Below are 21,935 nucleotides of genomic sequence, written 5' to 3' on the forward strand. Positions count from 1 at the left end.
CCAGGGGTGTGGAACCTGCGGCCCTCCAGCTGTTGCTTAACTACACATCCCAGCATGCCCTGCAACTGTTTTAGCATGGCCAAATAGCAAAACTGTAGCAGGGCATGTTGGTATGTGTAGTTCAACAACAGTTGGAGGGCCAAAGGTTCCCCACCCCTGGTGTATGCAGTCACTGGCTGCTTACTTCCGATGGATAATCTTAGCAATCATACTTAGGATTGCTGAGATCCATGTTGCAACCGATGATGCATATTTGTACACAAGCAGCAGATTAGATACGCTGCTACTGGGTGTCTGTACTAATCCCCAGGTCTGCGACAACTGCATATTTTCGCAGAACTGCTGCATATTGAGTCACAGTCACAACAGGATTTCCGTGCATCAGGTCCAAAGTCAGGGATCGGAGTTTCCAGAGGCAAACCGGGATATTCAATTACCCCGACTTGCTGTCAGGTGTAATGTATTGCGGGCGGGCTATCTAATTAGCCCCAATAAGCCGATGCATGCTGCGGTTTATCAGGGCTTTTGTTTCACCTGCCTTTGGTAGGCGAAGCAAAATCCCTGATAATAGCCCCATTTTCATCCGAAAACCAGGCTATTTCACCCGAAACCACACGTTTCACTGAACCTGTGTGTTTACGGGTGTAAATGCACTCTTTTTTACCGGCCTAGCTAATCGAATAGCCCAACCGCAACACCCAAAGAAACATCGGGGGAATTTTACTGCCAATGTCTCTTCGGGGCAAATTGAATATCCCTAATAGTCTCATAATCCGGGACTCAGGGACAATTGTAAACTATGTGGATTTCTATCCCCCTGCTTACGTCAGTCCTCTTACTCTTACGCCTCTGTTCCCAGCTATCATTAGTACTGCTTTATAAATGTATCAGTTACAATGTAATCAAAGCTACAGATTACCTGCAATCTAACAGACTACACAGGTATTGCCCATAAAATAAAAAGATGAATGGGTATTACTTTTCAGTGAAAAGTAATACCCATTCATCTTTTTATTTTATGGGCAATACCTGTGTAGTCTGTTAGATTGCAGGTAATCTGTAGCTTTGATTACATTGTAACTGATGTTTTCAGTACAGGTTTTACCAAAACAACTCTGTATAATTCACTGTATATATGACCATCTGAACTTGGGTGTCAGGGGAAAGGGGTGTCCTGGTGACGTCACGAAAGGCGCCGGCGCGGAGGGAGACACGTGTGTGAGTCTAGGAGCGGAGTGTTACAGTGTAGCACCGTCAGCTGCAGCAGGATGAGCTCCGAGGTGCAGAAGGGGAAGAAGAGGGGGAAGTCCCAGTACCGGGGCGCCCCCAAGAGGCAGAGGGGCAGCCGGCAGCTGGAGGTGGGGATGCAGGGCGTCCTCATCACCTGCAACAGGAACGAGAGGCGTTGTGTGTCGGAAGCGTACAGCCTGCTGAATGAGTACGGGGACCGCCTGTACGGGGCGGAGCAGGTAGGGGTCCCCACATTGCACACACTAACCTGCCTGCTGCTGAGTGTTTCTTGCCGCGCGGGGCGGGTAATGAGCACCTGCAGCCAGGTGGTACCTACACGCATAGCAGGGATGTGTCTGCCGTGTGGTTTATACTACGTGTACTGCATGGTGACTGGGGACACACTGGTGAGAGATCCTGTTACATTGTGCTCATCTATGCTCACACCAGCCTCCTATAACTGTTGCTGTGTAGCACACTCCCTAGCAATTCATCTGACTTCTCCAGCCATAATACTATCATCATAAAGATAAATCACAGTGATAGCTAAGGCATATTTTAATTCCAGGGATACGGTCGTTTGGTCGAAACAGCTTGAGCTTTTCAAATTTTTATTAATTTTTTGGACTATTTCATACTTGACAATCCACGTGGACTACAATTGGGAATGGTAACCTTGCCCGAAGTATGGTGAGCGTAGCGGTGGGGTTCCCCGTCACTTTACAAAAAAAACGACACCAAAAAAAGGCCAAAACCCCATGTCGACCTATTGCCCCTGTCGACCTAATGACTGCTGACTTAATGACCCATACCCTTAATTCCAAGATACCAGTAGGTGAGAAAATACTGTAACAGAAACATTTTTTCATACATGTGTAACCCCTTCTAACTTCCCCAGGGGTACCTAATATATATGTGCCTCCACCCAAGCTATATTATATTTCTCTGACGTCCTAGTGGGTGCTGGGGACTCCGTAAGGACCATGGGGAATAGACGGCGCCGCAGGAGACTGGGCACATCTAAAGAAAGATTTAGGTCTACCTGGTGTGCACTGGCTCCTCCCCCTATGACCCTCCTCCAAGCCTCAGTTAGATTTCTGTGCCCGGCCGAGCTGGATGCACACTAGGGGCTCTCCTGAGCTCCTAGAAAGAAAGTATAGTTTTAGGTTTTTTTATTTTACAGTGAGACCTGCTGGCAACAGACTCGCTGCAGCGAGGGACTAAGGGGAGAAGAAGCGAACCTACCTAAGTGGTGGTAGCTTGGGCTTCTTAGGCTACTGGACACCATTAGCTCCAGAGAGATCGCACACAGGACCCGACCTCGTCGTCCGTTCCCGGAGCCGCGCCGCCGTCCCCCTTACAGAGCCAGAAGCAAGAAGGTCCGGAAAATCGGCGGCTGAAGACTTCTGTCTTCTCCAAGGTAGCGCACAGCACTGCAGCTGTGCGCCATTGCTCCTCATGCACACCACACACTTCGGTCACTGATGGGTGCAGGGCGCTGGGGGCGGGCGCCCTGAGCAGCAATATTAACACCTTGGCTGGCAAAACTGACACCATATATAGCCCCAGAGGCTATATAGGTGTAAATTACCCCTGCCAGAATAACACAAAAAGCGGGAGAAAGCCCGCCGAAAAAGGGGCGGAGCCATCTCCCTCAGCACACTGGCGCCATTTTCCCTCACAGCTCCGCTGGAAGGATCGCTCCCTGGCTCTCCCCTGCAGTCCTGCACTACAGAAAGGGTAAAAAAGAGAGGGGGGGCACAAATTTAGGCGCAGTATAATATATATATGCAGCTATAAGGGAAAACACTCTCTTTATAGGTGATATCCCTGTGGTATATAGCGCTCTGGTGTGTGCTGGCATACTCTCCCTCTGTCTCCCAAAAGGGCTTTGTGGGGTCCTGTCCTCTGTCAGAGCATTCCCTGTGTGTGTGCTGTGTGTCGGTACCGCTGTGTCGACATGTATGATGAGGAAAATGATGTGGAGGCAGAGCAAATGCCTGTAAATGTGTTGTCACCCCCTGAGGGGTCGACACCTGTGTGGATGGACTTATGGAAGGAATTACGTGACAGTGTCAGCTCCTTACATAAAAGGTTTGACGACATAGGACAGCCGGCTACTCAGCTTGTGACTGTTCCAGCGTCTCAAATGTCATCAGGGGCTTTAAAACGCCCGCTACCTCAGATGGCAGACACAGATGTCGACACGGATACCGACTCCAGTGTCGACGACGATGAGACTAGTGTACCCTCCAATAGGTCCACCCGTTACATGATTGAGGCAATGAAAAATGTATTACACATTTCTGATAGTACCCCAGGTACCACAAAAAAGGGTATTATGTTCGGTGAGAAAAAACTACCAGTAGTTTTTCCTGCATCTGAGGAATTAAATGAGGTGTGTGAGGAAGCCTGGACTTCCCCCGATAAGAAATTGATAATTTCTAAACGGTTGTTGGCAGCGTACCCTTTCCCGCCAGAGGATAGGTCACGTTGGGAAACGTCCCCTAGGGTAGATAAAGCGCTTACACGTTTATCAAAACAGGTGGCACTACCGTCTCCGGATACGGCCGCCCTAAATGATCCTGCTGATAGAAAGCAGGAGGCTACCCTAAAAGCTATATATACACACACGGGCATTATATTGCGACCAGCGATTGCATCAGCATGGATGTGCAGTGCTGCTGCTGCGTGGTCAGATTCCCTGTCGGATAATATTGATACCCTGGATAGGGACACTATTTTGCTGACAGTAGAGCATATAAAGGACGCTGTCTTATACATGCGTGATGCACAGAGGGATATTTGCCGGCTGGCATCAAAAATAAGCGCAATGTCCATTGCCGCCAGAAGGGGGTTATGGACTCGGCAGTGGTCAGGTGATGCCGATTCAAAAAGGCACATGGAAGTTTTGCCTTATAAGGGGGTGGAACTGTTTGGGGATGGTCTTTCAGACCTCGTTTCCACAGCTACGGCTGGGAAATCGAAATTTTTGCCACAGGCTACCCCACAGCAAAAGAAGGCACCGTATTATCAAGTACAGTCCTTTCGGCCCCATAAACACAAGAGGGCTCGAGGCGCATCCTTTCTGCCGAGAGGCAAAGGTAGAGGGAAAAAGCTGCAGCATACAGCCAGTTCCCAAGAGCAAAAGTCCTCCCCCGCGTCCGGTAAGTCCACAGCATGACGCTGGGGCTTCACAGGCGGATCCGGGTACGGTGGGGGCCCGTCTCAGAAATTTCAGCACACAGTGGGCTCTCTCACAGGTGGATCCCTGGGCCCTTCAAGTAGTATCTCAGGGGTACAGGCTGGAATTCGAGACGTCCCCCCCCCCCGCCGTTTTCTAAAATCTGCCTTACCAGCAACTCCCTCTGCCAGGGAGGCAGTGTTGGTGGCTATCCAAAAACTGTATTCACAGCAAGTGATTGTCAAGGTACCCCTCCTTCAGCAAGGGAAGGGTTACTATTCCACAATGTTTGTGGTACCGAAACCGGACGGTTCGGTGAGACCCATCTTAAATTTAAAATCCTTGAACACTTATATCAAAAGGTTCAAGTTCAAGATGGAATCGCTCAGGGCGGTTATTGCGAGCCTGGACGAGGGGGATTACATGGTCTCCCTGGACATCAAGGATGCGTACCTGCATGTCCCCATTTACCCTCCTCACCAGGAGTACCTCAGATTTGTGGTACAGGACTGTCACTATCCGTTCCAGACGCTGCCGTTTGGGTTATCCACGGCACCGAGGGTCTTTACCAAGGTAATGGCCGAAATGATGATACTCCTTCGCAAGAAGGGAGTTTTAATTATCCCGTACTTGGACGATCTCCTGATAAAGGCGAGGTCCAAGGAACAGTTGGTAGTGGGGGTAGCACTTTCTCGGGAAGTGCTACAACAGCACGGCTGGATTCTCAATATTCCGAAGTCACAGCTGGTCCCGACGACACGTCTTCTGTTCCTGGGAATGATTCTGGACACAGACCAGAAAAAAGTGTTTCTTCCAGTGGAAAAAGCCGAGGAGTTGTCATCTCTAGTCAGAGACCTCCTAAAACCGGGACAGGTGTCGGTACATCAATGCACACGAGTCCTGGGAAAAATGGTAGCTTCGTACGAAGCAATTCCATTCGGAAGGTTCCACGAAAGGACTTTCCAGTGGGACCTGTTGGACAAATGGTCCGGGTCCCATCTCCAGATGCAACAGCGGATAACCCTGTTGGCAAGGACCAGGGTATCGCTGCTGTGGTGGCTGCAGAGGGCTCATCTACTAGAGGGCCGCAGATTCGGAATACAGGACTGGGTCCTGGTGACCACGGATGCCAGCCTTCGGGGCTGGGGCGCAGTCACACAGGGAAGAAATTTCTAAGGACTGTGGTCAAATCAGGAGATTTCGCTTCACATAAATATTCTAGAGCTAAGGGCCATTTACAATGCCCTAAGCCAAGCAAAGCCCCTGCTTCAGAACCAGCCGGTACTGATCCAATCAGACAACATCACGGCGGTCGCCCATGTAAACAGACAGGGCGGCACAAGAAGCAGGAGGGCAATGGCAGAAGCCACAAGGATTCTCCGATGGGCGGAAAATCATGTGTTAGCACTGACAGCAGTGTTCATTCCGGGAGTGGACAACTGGGAAGCAGACTTCCTCAGCAGGCACGACCTCCACCCGGGAGAATGGGGACTTCATCCAGAAGTCTTCCAAATGCTGGTAAACCGGTGGGAAAGACCACAGGTGGACATGATGGCGTCCCGCCTCAACAAAAAGCTAAAAAGATATTGCGCCAGGTCAAGGGACCCTCAGGCGATCGCTGTGGACGCTCTGGTAACACCGTGGGTGTACCAGTCGGTTTATGTGTTTCCTCCTCTGCCTCTCATTCCCAAGGTACTGAGAATAATACGAAGGCGAGGAGTGTAAACTATACTCGTGGTTCCGGATTGGCCAAGAAGAGCTTGGTACCCGGAACTTCAAGAGATGCTTTCAGAGGACCCTTGGCCTCTGCCGCTCAGACAGGAACTGCTGCAGCAGGGGCCCTGTCTGTTCCAAGACTTACCGCGGCTACGTTTGACGGCATGGCGGTTGAACACCGGATCCTGAAGGAAAAGGGCATTCCGGAGGAAGTCATCCCTACCCTGATCAAAGCCAGGAAGGATGTCACCGCAAAACATTATCACCGCATTTGGCGGAAATATGTTGCTTGGTGTGAGGCCAGGAAGGCCCCAACGGAGGAATTTCAACTGGGTCGATTCCTGCATTTCCTGCAAGCAGGGGTGACGTTGGGCCTCAAATTGGGGTCCATTAAGGTCCAGATTTCGGCCCTGTCGATTTTCTTCCAGAAAGAACTGGCTTCACTGCCTGAAGTTCAGACTTTTGTCAAAGGAGTTCTGCGTATTCAGCCTCCTTTTGTGCCCCCAGTGGCACCTTGGGATCTCAATGTGGTTTTGGAGTTCCTGAAATCCATTGGTTTGAACCACTTAAGACTGTGGATTTGAAATATCTCACGTGGAACGTGGTCATGCTGTTGGCTCTGGCTTCGGTCAGGCGTGTGTCAGAATTGGCGGCTTTGTCCTATAAGAGCCCTTATCTGATTTTCCATATGGATAGGGCAGAGTTGAGGACTCGTCCTCAGTTTCTCCCGAAGGTGGTATCAGCGTTTCACTTGAACCAGCCTATTGTGGTGCCTGCGGCTACTAGGAACTTGGAGGATTCCAAGTTACTGGACGTAGTCAGGGCCCTGAAAATTTAAATTTCCAGGACGGCTGGAGTCAGGAAAACTGACTCGCTGTTTATCCTGTATGCACCCAACAAACTGGGTGCTCCTGCTTCTAAGCAGACTATCGCGCGCTGGATTTGTAGCACTATTCAGCTGGCGCATTCTGCGGTGGGACTACCGCAGCCTAAATCTGTAAAAGCCCATTCCACAAGGAAGGTGGGCTCATCTTGGGCGGCTGCCCGAGGGGTCTCGGCTTTACAACTTTGCCGAGCTGCTACTTGGTCAGGGGCAAACACGTTTGCAAAATTCTACAAATTTGATACCCTGGCTGAGGAGGACCTGGAGTTCTCATTCGGTGTTGCAGAGTCATCCGCACTCTCCCGCCCGTTTGGGAGCTTTGGTCCTTACGGAGTCCCCAGCATCCCCTAGGACGTCAGAGAAAATAAGAATTTACTCAACGGTAATTCTATTTCTCGTAGTCCGTAGTGGATGCTGGGCGCCCATCCCAAGTGCGGATTGTCTGCAATACTTGTAAATAGTTATTGTTACACAAATCGGGTTGTTATTGCGAGCCATCTGTTCAGAGGCTCCGTTGTTATCATACTGTTAACCGGGGTTCCTATCACGAGTTATACGGTGTGATTGGTGTGGCTGGTATGAGTCTTACCCGGGATTCAAAATCCTTCCTTATTGTGTCAGCTCTTCCGGGCACAGTGTCCTAACTGAGGCTTGGAGGAGGGTCATAGGGGGAGGAGCCAGTGCACACCAGATAGACCTAAATCTTTCTTTAGATGTGCCCAGTCTCCTGCGGAGCCGTCTATTCCCCATGGTCCTTACGGAGTCCCCAGCATCCACTACGGACTACGAGAAATAGAATTACCGGTGAGTAAATTCTTATTATCATAGGTTCTCAAACTCGGTCCTCAGGACCCCACACAGTGCATGTTTTGCAGGTAATCCAGCAGGTGCACAGGTGTATTAATTACTCACTGACACATTTTAAAAGGTCCACATGTGGAGCTAATTATTTCACTTGTGATTCTGTGAAGAGACCTGCAAAAACATGCACTATGTGGTGTCCTGAGGACCGAGTTTGAGAACCTGTGTTATATATGGTTTGCTTGGGTAAGCCTGCAATTGTAGGTTGAGTAGTGACCTACGTGTTTGTGAGGTGATACACTGCATACAGTACCTTCATTTATACTAATACTTATGTTATACCTGTAATTGTTTTTCTTTTTCATCCACTAGGGGTCACTGGAGTACTCTTGGGATATGGACGGCGTAGCAGAAACAAAGGCACTGAATATTTAAATTTAGAACTCTCCACCCCTCCATATCCCAGAGTACCTCAGTGTACGACCTCAGTGTTTTTTCCGTGCTCAAAGCACTAACAACGGCTTGTGGGATTCCCACACTTGGTGGAAGATTTTTATTAATTTTTCATTTTTATTTTTTAATTTTTATTTTACTATACATCCCTTCCCAGTTTATTGAAAAACATGGGTCCGGGATAGTGCCGCTGCAACACATGGCGTGTCGGTCCTCACAAAGAGCACCCTCACAGCCACAGGCCCACTGGCCTGCAACAGCTGGACGGAACTTACATAAAGAAGCCCCGTCACAGCCATAAAAAAGTGATCAAAGAGCTGGACGGAGCTTACAGAAAGAAGCCCCGTCACAGCCATGAAAGGATCAAGCTAGACGGAGCTTACAGATAGAAGCCCCGTCGCAGCTACGCCCGGAGAGCTCTGAACTTAGACGTCGCATAAGGTATGCTGGGGAAAACGGGGCGGTCAGCGCAGGCGGCCGCCCCGCTGTGTGGTGTGCGATTCAGAAAGGGGTGGTCAGCTCCCGCTGCCGCCCGAGGTGGGAGGACATTGTAGCGCTTAGCGCACGCCGCTGCTCCACTTAGCGCCCGTTCCGCCGCTGGTCTCCCCATTCAGCACGGCCACAGTCTTCAGCAGTCGGTGAAATCCTCAGTGCAGGCCCCCGCTGATCTGCTCAGAGGCCGCTGGCCGCCGCAGCTCTCTCGCGGTGGGGTCCGTTACACCGCTCAGTACAGCGCCAACAGGGCGCCGGCATCGCTCCCTGCAGTGAGCGTCCCAGCTCACCGCTAACATCAGAGACGGAGACCCAGTCAGCGGGGCTCTCACATAGAAACCCGGGCAGCTTGCCTAGCAACACTCCGGCCAGCCGATTTTCTGCTGCCCGGGGTTATGGTCCTTAGCCTCCCTGCAATAACTCCCCAGCTCCCCGCTGAGACACAGCGCTACAGGGAGTACAGGATATTTATGTATAAAAGTTATTAATATTAACATATTAAAGGCAGGGCTTATATTAAAGGTCATCTGCCTGTGATGTTCTTGTAACCTGCATGTGCTGTGATTATCAGTGTATATTAGACTGATTATCATGGGCAGCAGATATTGTATTTTCTCTATCGTCCTAAGTGGATGCTGGGGTTCCTGAAAGGACCATGGGGAATAGCGGCTCCGCAGGAGACAGGGCACAAAAAAGTAAAGCTTTTACCAGATCAGGTGGTGTGCACTGGCTCCTCCCCCTATGACCCTCCTCCAGACTCCAGTTAGATTTTGTGCCCGAACGAGAAGGGTGCAATCTAGGTGGCTCTCCTAAAGAGCTGCTTAGAGAAAGTTTAGCTTAGGTTTTTTACTTTACAGTGAGTCCTGCTGGCAACAGGATCACTGCAACGAGGGACTTGGGGGAGAAGTAGTGAACTCACCTGCGTGCAGAGTGGATTTGCTGCTTGGCTACTGGACACTAGCTCCAGAGGGACGATCACAGGTACAGCCTGGATGGTCACCGGAGCCGCGCCGCCGGCCCCCTTGCAGACGCTGAAGAGAGAAGAGGTCCAAAATCGGCGGCTGAAGACTCCTGAGTCTTCATAAAGGTAGCGCACAGCACTGCAGCTGTGCGCCATTTTCCTCTCAGCACACTTCACACAACAGTCACTGAGGGTGCAGAGCGCTGGGGGGGGCGCTCTGAGAGGCAAATAAAAACCTTATTAGAGGCAAAAAATACCTCACATATAGCCCACAGAGGCTATATGGAGATATTTAACCCCTGCCTAACTTCAAAAATAGCGGGAGACGAGCCCGCCGTAAAAGGGGCGGGGCCTATCTCCTCAGCACACAGCGCCATTTTCTCTCACAGAAAAGCTGGAGAGAAGGCTCCCAGGCTCTCCCCTGCACTGCACTACAGAAACAGGGTTAAAACAGAGAGGGGGGGCACTGATTTTGGCGATATTGTATATATATAAAAGATGCTATAAGGGAGAAACACTTATATAAGGTTGTCCCTATATAATTATAGCGTTTTTGGTGTGTGCTGGCAGACTCTCCCTCTGTCTCCCCAAAGGGCTAGTGGGTCCTGTCCTCTGTCAGAGCATTCCCGGTGTGTGTGCTGTGTGTCGGCACGTGTGTGTCGACATGTATGAGGACGATGTTGGTGAGGAGGCGGAGAAATTGCCTGTAATGGTGATGTCACTCTCTAGGGAGTCGACACCGGAATGGATGGCTTATTTAGAGAATTACGTGAGAATGTCAACACGCTGCAAGGTCGGTTGACGACATGAGACGGCCGACAATCTATTAGGACCGGTCCAGGCGGCTCAGAAACACCGTCAGGGGTTTTAAAAACGCCCATTTACCTCAGTCGGTCGACACAGACACAGACACGGACACTGAATACAGTGTCGACGGTGAATAAACAAACGTATTTCTCATTAGGGCCACACGTTAAGGGCAATGAAGGAGGTGTTACGTGTTTCTGATACTACAAGTACCACAAGAAAGGGTATTATGTGGGAGTGGAAAAAACTACCTGTAGTTTTTCCTGAATCAGATAAAATAAAATGAAGTGTGTGATGATGCGTAGGGTTACCCCGATAGCAAATATTGGCGTTATACCCTTTCCCGCCAGAAATTAGGGTACGTTGGGAAACACCCCTTAGGGTGATAAGGCGCTCACACGCTTATCAAGTGGCGTTACCGTCTCCAGATACGGCCGCCCTCAAGGAGCCAGCTGATAGGAAGCTGGAAAAATATCCTAAAAAGTATATACACATACGGTGGTTATACTGCGACCAGCGATCGCCATCAGCCTGGAGATGCAGTGCTGGGTTGGCTTGGTCGGATTCCCTGACTGAAAATATTTTATTCATGTAGAGCATTTAATAGGATGCATTCTATATATATGTATGTGAGATGCACAGAGGGATATTTGCTCTCTGGCATCAAGATAAGTGCGTTGTCCATATCTCCCAGAAGATGTCAGGGACACGACAGTGGTCAGGTGATACAGATCCCATACGGCAGATGGAAGTATTGCTGTATAAAGGGAAGGAGTTATTTGGGGGTCGGTCCATCGGACCTGGGGACCACAGCAACAGCTGGGAAATCCAACCTTTTTTACCCCAAGTTACATCTCAGCTAAAAAAGACACCGTCTTTTCAGCCTCAATCTTTCCTTTCCCATGAGGGCATGCAGGCAAAAGGCCAGTCATATCTGCCCAGACATAGAGGTAAGGGAAGTAGACTGCAGCAGGCAGCCCTTTCCCAGGAAAAGAAGCCCTCCACCGCGTCTGCCAAGTCCTCAGCATGACGCTGGGGCCGTGCAAGCGGACTCAAGGTGGGGGGGTAGTCTCAAGAGTCTCAGGGCGCAGTGGGATCACTCGCAAGTTGACCCCTAGATCGTACGAGTATTATCCCAGGGGTAAAGATTGGAGAGTCGAGACATCTTCTCCTCGCAGGTTCCTGAAGTCTGCTTTACCAACGGCTCCCTCCGACAGGGAGGCAGCATTGGAAACAATTCACAAGCTGTATATCCAGCAGGTGATAATCAAAGTACCCCTCCTACGACAAGGAAAAGGGTATTATTTTTCCACACTATATTGTGGTACTGAAGCCAGACGGCTTGGTGACACATAGTCTAAATCTAAAATGTTTTGAACACTTACATAAAAGGTTCAAATCGAGATAAAGTCACTCAGAGCAGTGATAGCGAACCGGAAAAAAGGGGACTATATGGTGTCCCTGGACATCAAGGATTACCTCCATGTCCAAATTTTGTCCTTCTCATCAAGGGTACCTCTGGTTCGTGGTACAGAACTGTCAATATCAGTTTCAGACGATGCCGTTTGAATTATCCACGGCACCCCGGGCCTTTTTACCAAGGTAATGGCCGAAAAGATGTTTCTTCAAAGAAAAAAGGCATCTAAATTATCCCTTACTTGCACGACCTAAAAAGGGCAAGTTCCAGAGAACAGTTGGAGGTCGGAAGAGCACTATCTAAAGTAGTTCTTCGACGGCACGACTGGATTCTAAATATTCCAAGAATCGCAGCTGTTTTCCGACGATACGTCTGCTGTTCCTAGGGATGATTCTGGACACGGTTCAGAAAAAGGTTTTTCTTCCCGAGGAAAAAGCCAAGGAGTTATCCGACCTGTCAGGAACCTCCTAAAACCAGGAAAGGTGTCTGTACATCAATGCACAAGAGTCCTGGGAAAAATGGTGGCTTTTTACGAAGCAATTCCATTCGGCAGATTCCATGCAAGAATTTTCCAAAGGGATCTGTTGGACAAATGGTCAGGGTCGCATCCTCAGATGCACCTGCGAATAACCCTGTCGCCAAGGACAAGGGTATATCTTCTGTGGTGGTTGCAAAAGGCTCATCTATTGGAGGGCCGCAGATTCGGCATACAGGATTTGATCCTGGTGACCACGGACGCCAGCCTGAGAGGTTGGGGAGCAGTCACACAAGGAAGAAACTTCCAGGGGGTATGGACGAACCTGGAAAAGTCTCTTCACATAAACATTCTGGTACTAAGAGCAATCTAAAATGCTCTAAGCCAGGCGGAACCACTCCTGCAAGGAAAACCGGTGTTGATTCAGTCGGACAACATCACGGCGGTCGCCCATGTAAACAGACAGGGCGGCACAAGAAGCAGGAGTGCAATGGCAGAAGCTGCCAAGATTCTTCGCTGGGCGGAGAATCACGTAATAGCACTGTCAGCAGTGTTCTTCCCGGGCGTGGACAACTGGGAAGCAGACTTCCTCAGCAGACACGATATTCACCCGGGAGAGGGGGGTCTTCATCCAGAAGTCTTCCACATGCTAATAAACTGTTGGGAAAGACCAATGGTAGACATGATGGCGTCTCGCCTCAACAAGAAACTGGACAAGTATTGCGCCAGGTCAAGAGATCCACAGGCAATAGCTGTGGACGCACTGGTAACACCTTGGGTGTACAAATCAGTATATGTGTTTCCTCCTCTGCCTCTCATACCAAAGGTATTGAAGATTATACGGTGAGGAGGAGTAAGAACAATACTAGTGGCTCCGGATTGGCCAAGAAGGACTTGGTACCCGGAACTTCAAGAGTTGGTCACGGACGACCCGTGCCCTCTACTTCTGAGAAGGGACCTGCTACAACAGGGTCCCTGTCTCTTTCAAGACTTACCGCGGCTGCGTTTGACGGCATGGCGGTTGAACGCCAGATCCTAAAAGGGAAAGGCATTCCAGAAGAAGTCATTCCTACCTTGATTAAGGCAAGGAAGGAAGTCACCGCGAAACATTATCACCGCATTTGGCGAAAATATGTCGCGTGGTGCGAGGATCGGAGTGTTCCGACGGAGGAATTTCAACTGGGTCGTTTCCTACATTTCCTACAATCAGGATTGTCTATGGGTCTCAAATTGAGATCTATTAAGGTTCAAATTTCGGCCCTGTCAATATTCTTCCAAAAAGAATTGGCCTCAGTTCCTGAGGTACAGACTTTTGTTAAAGGAGTACTGCATATACAGCCTCCTGTGGTGCCTCCGGTGGCACCGTGGGATCTAAATGTAGTTTTAGATTTCCTCAAATCCCATTGGTTTGAACCATTGAAAAAGGTGGATTTTAAATATCTCACATGGAAAGTGACTATGTTACTGGCCCTGGCTTCCGCCAGGAGAGTATCTAAATTGGCGGCTTTATCTTATAAAAGCCCTTATCTAATCTTCCATTCGGATAGGGCAGAACTGAGGACTCGTCCGCATTTTCTCCCTAAGGTGGTATCAGCGTTTCACCTGAACCAACCTATTGTGGTGCCTGCGGCCACTGGCGACTTGGAGGACTCCAAGTTGTTGGACGTTGTCAGAGCCTTAAAAATATACATTTCAAGGACGGCTGAAGTCAGAAAATCTGACTCGCTGTTGATACTATATGCACCCAACAAGTTGGGTGCCCCTGCTTCTAAGCAGACGATTGCTCGTTGGATTTGTAACACAATTCAACTTGCTCATTCTGTGGCAGGCCTGCCACAGCCTAAATCTGTTAAGGCCCATTCCACAAGGAAGGTGGGCTCATCTTGGGCGGCTGCCCGAGGGGTCTCGGCATTACAATTCTGTCGAGCAGCTACGTGGTCGGGGGAAAACACGTTTGTAAAATTCTACAAATTTGATACCCTGGCAAAAGAGGACTTGGAATTCTCTCATTCGGTGCTGCAGAGTCATCCGCACTCTCCCGCCCGTTTGGGAGCTTTGGTATAATCCCCATGGTCCTTTCAGGAACCCCAGCATCCACTTAGGACGATAGAGAAAATAAGAATTTACTTACCGATAATTCTATTTCTCGGAGTCCGTAGTGGATGCTGGGCGCCCATCCCAAGTGCGGATTATCTGCAATACTGTACATAGTTATTGTTAACAAATTCGGGTTATATTGTTAAGGAGCCATCTTTAAGAGGCTCTTTCTGTTATCATACTGTTAACTGGGTTTAGATCACAAGTTGTACGGTGTGATTGGTGTGGCTGGTATGAGTCTTACCCGGGATTCAAATTGCCTCCCTTATTGTGTACGCTCGTCCGGGCACAGTACCTAACTGGAGTCTGGAGGAGGGTCATAGGGGGAGGAGCCAGTGCACACCACCTGATCTGGTAAAAGCTTTACTTTTTTGTGCCCTGTCTCCTGCGGAGCCGCTATTCCCCATGGTCCTTTCAGGAACCCCAGCATCCACTACGGACTCCGAGAAATAGAATTATCGGTAAGTAAATTCTTATTTTCTCCTAGGAATTACAAGGGAAGCATGGCATGGGGGCCATTTTTAATCATGTTTCCTGTTGCTGCCATAATTCCAGAACATTCCTACACTACATCTCTTCGCCACCGGAGGCGCAGGGGTGTTAGTGGGAAAAAAATTTGGGTCAGGTTTCACATAGGCATGTAAACTGTATTTATCCATAAATATATTTATCCATAAATATATATATATATATATATTATATATATATATATATATATATATATATATATATATATATATATATATATTACGTACTTTAAGTCTGTCCTTTGGCTATTGTGGTGTCTGTCTGTATAAGCATACAACACAGACTAAATATAAGGTTTACTATAATATCGGTACATAAATCTACCGCAAAGTCTGTTGGTTTGTACGTGTCCAATCAGATCCTATGTTAAGCATAATCTCGACGAGCGGTAAGAGCGGAGTCTCCAAAGTTACTCCGCAAGCTCTAACAAAGGATTTTCAGTCCTGTTACTTTATATGGTCTTATAATTTAATCTGACAATTATACAAACCTCACAGCGGTACCTACCACTGAGAAGGGTACATTAAACCAGCAGTCAGATAGTGCGGGGGTTTGACAACCATACATTGCTAATAGCAGAAGACTCTAACATCTAATCTGTCGATTTTCCTAAACAACAGATTTTCAATGAGTTATTAGTTAAAATATCTGACTAACAGTTAACTCTATTTACCCGTTCTAAATGGGACAATACGTCATTGGTGAATTCGTCTGTGACAAACATTATAAACATGGGTCACTAGACGCTTTATGTATCTAAACAATGACGATCACTGTTAATAAAAGAGTATCTCTGTAAAGCTTCGGCTAACACGAATCTAGCTTTTCATCGTCGTTAGTTTCACCAAAACAAGGCTAGAACTTGTTTAATGCTAATTTGATATTCACAGTGCTCGCTTCGGCAGCACATATACTAAAATTGGAACGTTACAGAGAATATTAGCATAGCCCCTGCGCAAGGATGACACGCAAATTCGTGAAGCGTTCCATAACAAAATATTACCCGACGTATAATTCCTTTAGACTTCAGTTTTTGTTTTTTTTCAAGGCTGTGGTACAAAAACAGTCACGACTTGTAACGACATGGTGCTAAGGTCAACAAGCCAGTGGCTTAACGGCCTCTTAGGTCATTTAGCATTTCCAATTGTGGAAGCGCGCCGTTACACGTGACATTTGCCGGGTTTCCAAACATCCACTCATGGATGTATCAGCTACTTACATCTGCTGGTTTCAGCTGTGTTTTATTTCAACACCAACACCAACAGAGTCAGGGTTAATTATTCCCCTCTGTTTGGGGTAGCGAGGCCGAAGGGCTCCGTCGCAGTCTCAATCAGCAAGTCACTTACTACAGTTGGAAATGGATTTACTGCAGTTAGTACTTGCATAGTTGAAGCCACAAGATTGCAGGATTATGCTTGATCTTCACAATGCGTATTTACCCATTTCCGGGTTGGTCACCGCATCACAGGTTCTTGCGTTTTGCAATACGCCACAACCATTATCCATTTCAGGTTCTACCGTTTGGCCTATTGTCAGCGCCTCGGGTATTCACCAAGGTGATGTTGGGGCAATAGCTCATTTCAGAGCCCTAGCGGTGACAATCGTTACATATTTAGACGATCTGCTCATAAGAACTCTGTCTCAACAGAAGTTCATCTTACTTGCGCTACTAACGTACACCACGGTAGCAGGTCAAGTTCGAAAACAATCGCATCTAATTCCGTCTAAACGACTTCAGTCCTAGGTAACATTATAAATACGGTAAATCAAAGAGATTTACCTACTACACCAGCAAAAACAAATATACCAGCTAGTACAATTCGTGCAAAAGCCACGCACACTAGCGGTACATTGGTGTATTCGCCTATTAGGAACAATGTGTTTTCAAAGCGCTGCAACAATGATGTTTTTTTTTTTTTTTTCACAGCGTTTTAGTTCGCCGGGTTTTCAGGGCGAGGGTGTATATACTCTGGACGAGAGTCTCAGAGGTTGAGGAGTTGTAGTGACAAAGATCAGCGACAGGGGTTCTAAAACGGATCACGACAGATTGCTGTCTATAAATGTCCTGGAACTCCGTGCAATTTACAATGCACTACATGCTTCGTTTTCAGTCTGTCCAAGTGCAGTCAGACAACGCAACGGGAGTTGCATACAAGGGAGGACCGAGAAGCCGCATGGCAATACGGCAGGTAGTTCGAATCCTCAAATTGCCCAGAACACCATTAGGTGATGTTGTCTACGGGGATCATTCCGGGAGTGGACATCTGTTAGACAGATGATCTCACCCCTCGGGATTTTTATCCATAAAACTGGGCATTTAATCCACAGGTGTTTCATAGGTGAATCCACAAGTGGGGTTATCCTCAGGTATACATGATGGCATCTCGCCACAATTACAAACGCTCAGTATGTGTACAGAGCGAAAGATCACAAAAGCAGTGGCAGTGGAGGTCTCACATTCGTGTGGTCATACAGCTTCGTGTATCTGCCTCCACCATTTTCCTCTGCTCTTTTTCTCTCTCTCCGTTGCTAAAACGGATCATAAGACAGTTCGTCACAGTCATACTAGTGATATCTCATGGATTTCGGAGAGCTTGTTTCTTGAAGCTCCAAAGAATACTTGCACACGATCTTGGGCCCCTCATAATACGTCCAACCTGTTACAACAGGGACCGTTCGTTGACCCCTATTCATGTGCTGCGGTTGATGGGGTGGGGGTTCAGACCACCCTCTTAAGAAAATACATAGGGCATTACAGTATTCGTATACCAACCATGTTATGTTATGAGCTAGGAACCCGCTTACGGCAGCTCATTATTACACAATTTGGTGTGCCTATATAGGTGGGTGTGAAGCTCAGAAGTTTCCGACATCATCTTTTAAGTTACCCGTATTCTGTTATTTACAGACGGGGTGGGATGGAGAACTGCGTTTATCTGCACTAAAGGTGCAGGTATCTGTGTGGTCAATTTATTTACACAGACGTTTGAATCTATTGCGTCGGTACACACCTTTCTACAAGGTGTCATCAAAGTGCAGCCTCCATTTATCCCACCTACAGCGCCAGGCGACTTGAAGCTGGGTTCAGATTTCTTACAGTTTTCATATTTTTGAACCCTTACAACAAATGGGAATTAAGTTTCTCAATTGGAAAACGTTTTTTCTTCTAGCCGTAGCTTCGGCAAGGGGTTTGTTTTCATATTTCGGTGCCTTGTATTCCAAGCCACCGTATTTGAGTTTTATCATAACAAAGCAGAACTTCGGACCAATTCCGATTTCTTATTCTTCACATCAATAAACCAATAGTGGTTCCTGTGTTGACAGCACATTCTAGAATTATGAATGTGGTACACGCATTACGCGTCTATATGTCCCGAACTTATACAGTACGTAATACGTATACGTTGTTTGTTATATATGATGCTGCCAACTGGAGTTAGACAGGTTCTCAGCAAACATTATCTAGTTCGATAAAAATGACTACAAGTCACGCTTACTTTAAAGCTAAGTTACAGTCGCCTACGTCAGTAATAGCTTATCCCACAGGTTCTGTGGGAATGTCATGACCAGCTGGTCGTGCAGCGTCTACGACGCGGATACATGGCCTTCAGTGCACACGTTTGTGCGCGTTTACACGTTATGAAACGGTTGCACGTTTGTGCGCGTTTACACGTTATGAAACTGTTGCGGCATCAGCATCTAGCTTTGGCCGTCTACTGTCACAGGTGTCAAACAGCTCTCCCGCCCACGAGGGAAGCTTTGGTACGTCCCAAGAGTACTCCAGTGACCCCTAGTGGATGAAAAAGAAAATAGGATTTTGGTACTTACCAGGTAAATCCTTTTCTTTGAATCCATAGGGGGCACTGGACGCCCACCCAGAGCAGTTTTACCTGGGTTGGTTTAAGCTCAAAGGAGCTTATGGTAACACAGTTTACCAGGGTTGTATTAAGCTCAGAGGAGCTTATGGTAAGAAATTTTCACCGATTGGTTCAAATTGTCGGTTATGGGGTCAACTGTTTAGTTGACAGTAACGTTATGGGTCAACTTTGTTGTTGTCCGTTATGTGATAGGAATTCTCCATTGTCAACCTCTCTATAGTCTTGTTCGCTCAGTAAAAAACACTGAGGTCGTACACTGAGGTACTCTGGGATATGGAGGGGTGGAGAGTTCTAAATTTAAATATTCAGTGCCTTTGTTTCTGCTACGCCGTCCATATCCCAAGAGTACTCCAGTGCCCCCTATGGATTCAAAGAAAAGGATTTACCTGGTAAGTACCAAAATCCTATTTTCCTCTCGCCTTCCAAGTTTTCTTCAAAGAACAGTACACATTGAATACAGTCTTTATAATAAGTATATTTTAATGCTGAATAAAGCACAAATATTTTTATATAAGTATATTTATATATAAGTAATTATGCTGTAATCGAAACCAATATAAATTACCTATACAATATTTTCATGCATGCAATACAAAAAACTCCAATACGTATATAGTCAGTCAGCTATACCCAGGTATTCTAGTACACTGAAAAAAAAAATGATTGTGCACACCTATGGGCATTACGTCAGATCCGTGATAGTTCCTACCTGTCCATTAGAATTCTTTCTATAAATAATTATTAGTTCTTAAGAAAAGTTTATAGTACATAGGCTTATTTATCAATGAGTAATTTCTCTGTGAGTGATAAATTGCACCAGCCAATCGGCTCCTAACTTCCATGTCACAGGCTGTGTTTGAAAAATTACAGTTAAAAGCTGGTTGGCTGGTGCAATTTATCACTCACAGTGAAATTTATCACTCATTCATAAATGAGCCTAATAGTCACTAAACTACTGGGGAGACAGCTCCACGGTTCCAGTATCCTGGCATCTTATACCACTTTCATACCGTCTGAGGCGGGAGCCTGACACGGGAGCTCCCGCGTGCGACCCGCCTCATTACTCCCTTTCATTCCGGCAGACTGCAACCCGACAATATGCTTGGTTGGTGAAGTCGGTAGTGACGCGGCGTGGGCGGCGCTGGGAGATCACATGATCTCCAAGCGCCGCCTGTCCACACTGTGAACGGGAAACGGGTCGCACTGACCCGGCTCCCGTTCACACCGCACAGCGAGCCGGGTTAAACACGCGTTCAACCCTGCTTGCTAGCAGGGTTGAAATACCGGGTCACTCAACTAGATATATTGCCCCTGGTACCTTTCACACCGCACAGGAACACAGGTTATGCGCGCTTATGTGCCAGTAACCCGTGTTCAAAGGTGCTGGTGTGAAAGGGGTATTACTGTCTCCAAACTGCATGAACTAACTCTCCTACCAAGGGAAATTACTATAAGAATGCAATAGTTTGCTTCAGTCTTTATAACAAAAGGCAATTTTGTATTTTGTATTTTATTGCAATGCTGTTTCCCAGTTGTGTAGAATGCTGACCAAACGTGGTATGGAAGTTTGCTGTTCAGTTGCAGATAAAATCAATTGGTAACTATTTTGTTGCCAACTACGGTTGAAGTGATTATCTTGACACTCCTGAGGCTGTGAACTCACTCCGGGCTCTGCTTTACAGTTCAATTAAATACAATATTGCCTGTTAACAGCTGGCTTTTTTGTGAATGGCTTTGCAAACTGACAGTCTACACAGTCTTTTACATTTACAGCTAACTCAAATGGAGCTGGGTTAGATGATCAACAAAACTGCATATGAATGAATAACTATCACTGTTTATCCCATCTTCTCATTACTTTGTAGACTTCAGTGACATTAAGCTTGAAGTAAGGTTGTGATCTAAGAGAGTGAAAGGAGTGTTAGTAAATTCAGAAACGAAGCATAGTCTGGTGAATACAAAATCAAGGCTGTGGCCCTCCTGTTGAGAGGAGGAGTCAGTCCATTGGGAGAGCTAGAGAGAGTAGTCTGGAGGCATGAGCAGCAGATTTCAAACCATCAGTACCGATATTGAAATTACCCATGATGATGGTGGGGATGTCAGAGGATAAGAAGTGAGGGAGCCAGGCAGAAAAATCTTCCAGAAATTGTTTGGGTTGCCCAGGTGGGCGATAGATAACAGCAACATGCAGAGAGAAAAAGGTGAAAATCCTGATAGAATGTACTTCAAATTATGTAAATGAGTGATGAAACCTGTGGTAGTACAGTGTATGTGAAAAATCTGGATAGTAGTAATCCAACCCCACCTCCTTTACTGTTGCTATGCCTGGAGGTGTTGGTGAATTGAAGACCACCGTGTGACAACGGAGGCCTTGTCTGATTATGTGAGCCATGTTTCTGTTATAGCCAGCAGGTTGAGACTGTTAGATATGAAGATGGATGTTCATTTGTTGTAAACAGAGCGGGCATTCCATAAGGCACATTTTAGTCATTTGGAGGGTAATGGGAGACTTGAGGTTAGCTGGATTTCTGTATTGCTGCAAATTTGGTGAATGTGGTTGGGTCCTGGGTTTGGTGATACAGATGGGTCCACATTTATCTTGACCTTTAATAGGATTAACTGAGACTGGCCAGTCGGACTTAATCCCCTGCTGTAATGACTTAATCCCCTGTTGTATTGTTCGCTGTATTGTATTGCAGTTGAGAACAATAGATGAAGGGTTTATGCTAATAAATCATGTTGTGCCTACAGTAGGCGCAGAAAACTAGTCAAGATAACCGTGGACCCATCTGTATGTCATCAACTAGCAAAAGCAGATGAGAGATAAATATCGCTATAAGAGGTTTCTAAAAAATTTTTTTATGGTGGCTGGGTTTGGGCTGTGCAACACACCTGGTGGGTGATATATCAGCACATATGGCTGTGTGCACATGCAAACCGCCCATATACTGGCTGTAGGGACTGACCTCCCATTTGGGCGTTCAAATTCAAATGCTCACCCAGCAGTGAGGTC

At 47.2% G+C, this 21,935-nt stretch overlaps 1 protein-coding gene and 1 non-coding gene across 2 annotated transcripts in view; both read left to right on the top strand.

Annotated features, from left to right (window-relative positions):
* The first annotated feature begins 1,162 nt into the window (after nucleotides 1–1,162).
* The window catches only part of THUMPD1 (THUMP domain containing 1), a 32,529-nt gene continuing 11,756 nt past the window's right edge, over nucleotides 1,163–21,935 (top strand). Inside the window, exon 1 of the mRNA XM_063934437.1 lies at nucleotides 1,163–1,469. Within this exon, the coding sequence (XP_063790507.1) occupies nucleotides 1,269–1,469 (201 nt within the window). The 5' untranslated portion in view covers nucleotides 1,163–1,268. The remainder of the gene's footprint in view (nucleotides 1,470–21,935) is intronic.
* LOC134946949 (U6 spliceosomal RNA) lies at nucleotides 15,934–16,040 on the top strand. The gene has a single exon (XR_010182495.1). It is a non-coding gene; the product is annotated as a U6 spliceosomal RNA (small nuclear RNA).

Source organism: Pseudophryne corroboree, chromosome 7, assembly GCF_028390025.1.
Source record: "Pseudophryne corroboree isolate aPseCor3 chromosome 7, aPseCor3.hap2, whole genome shotgun sequence".
NCBI lineage: Eukaryota > Metazoa > Chordata > Amphibia > Anura > Myobatrachidae > Pseudophryne > Pseudophryne corroboree.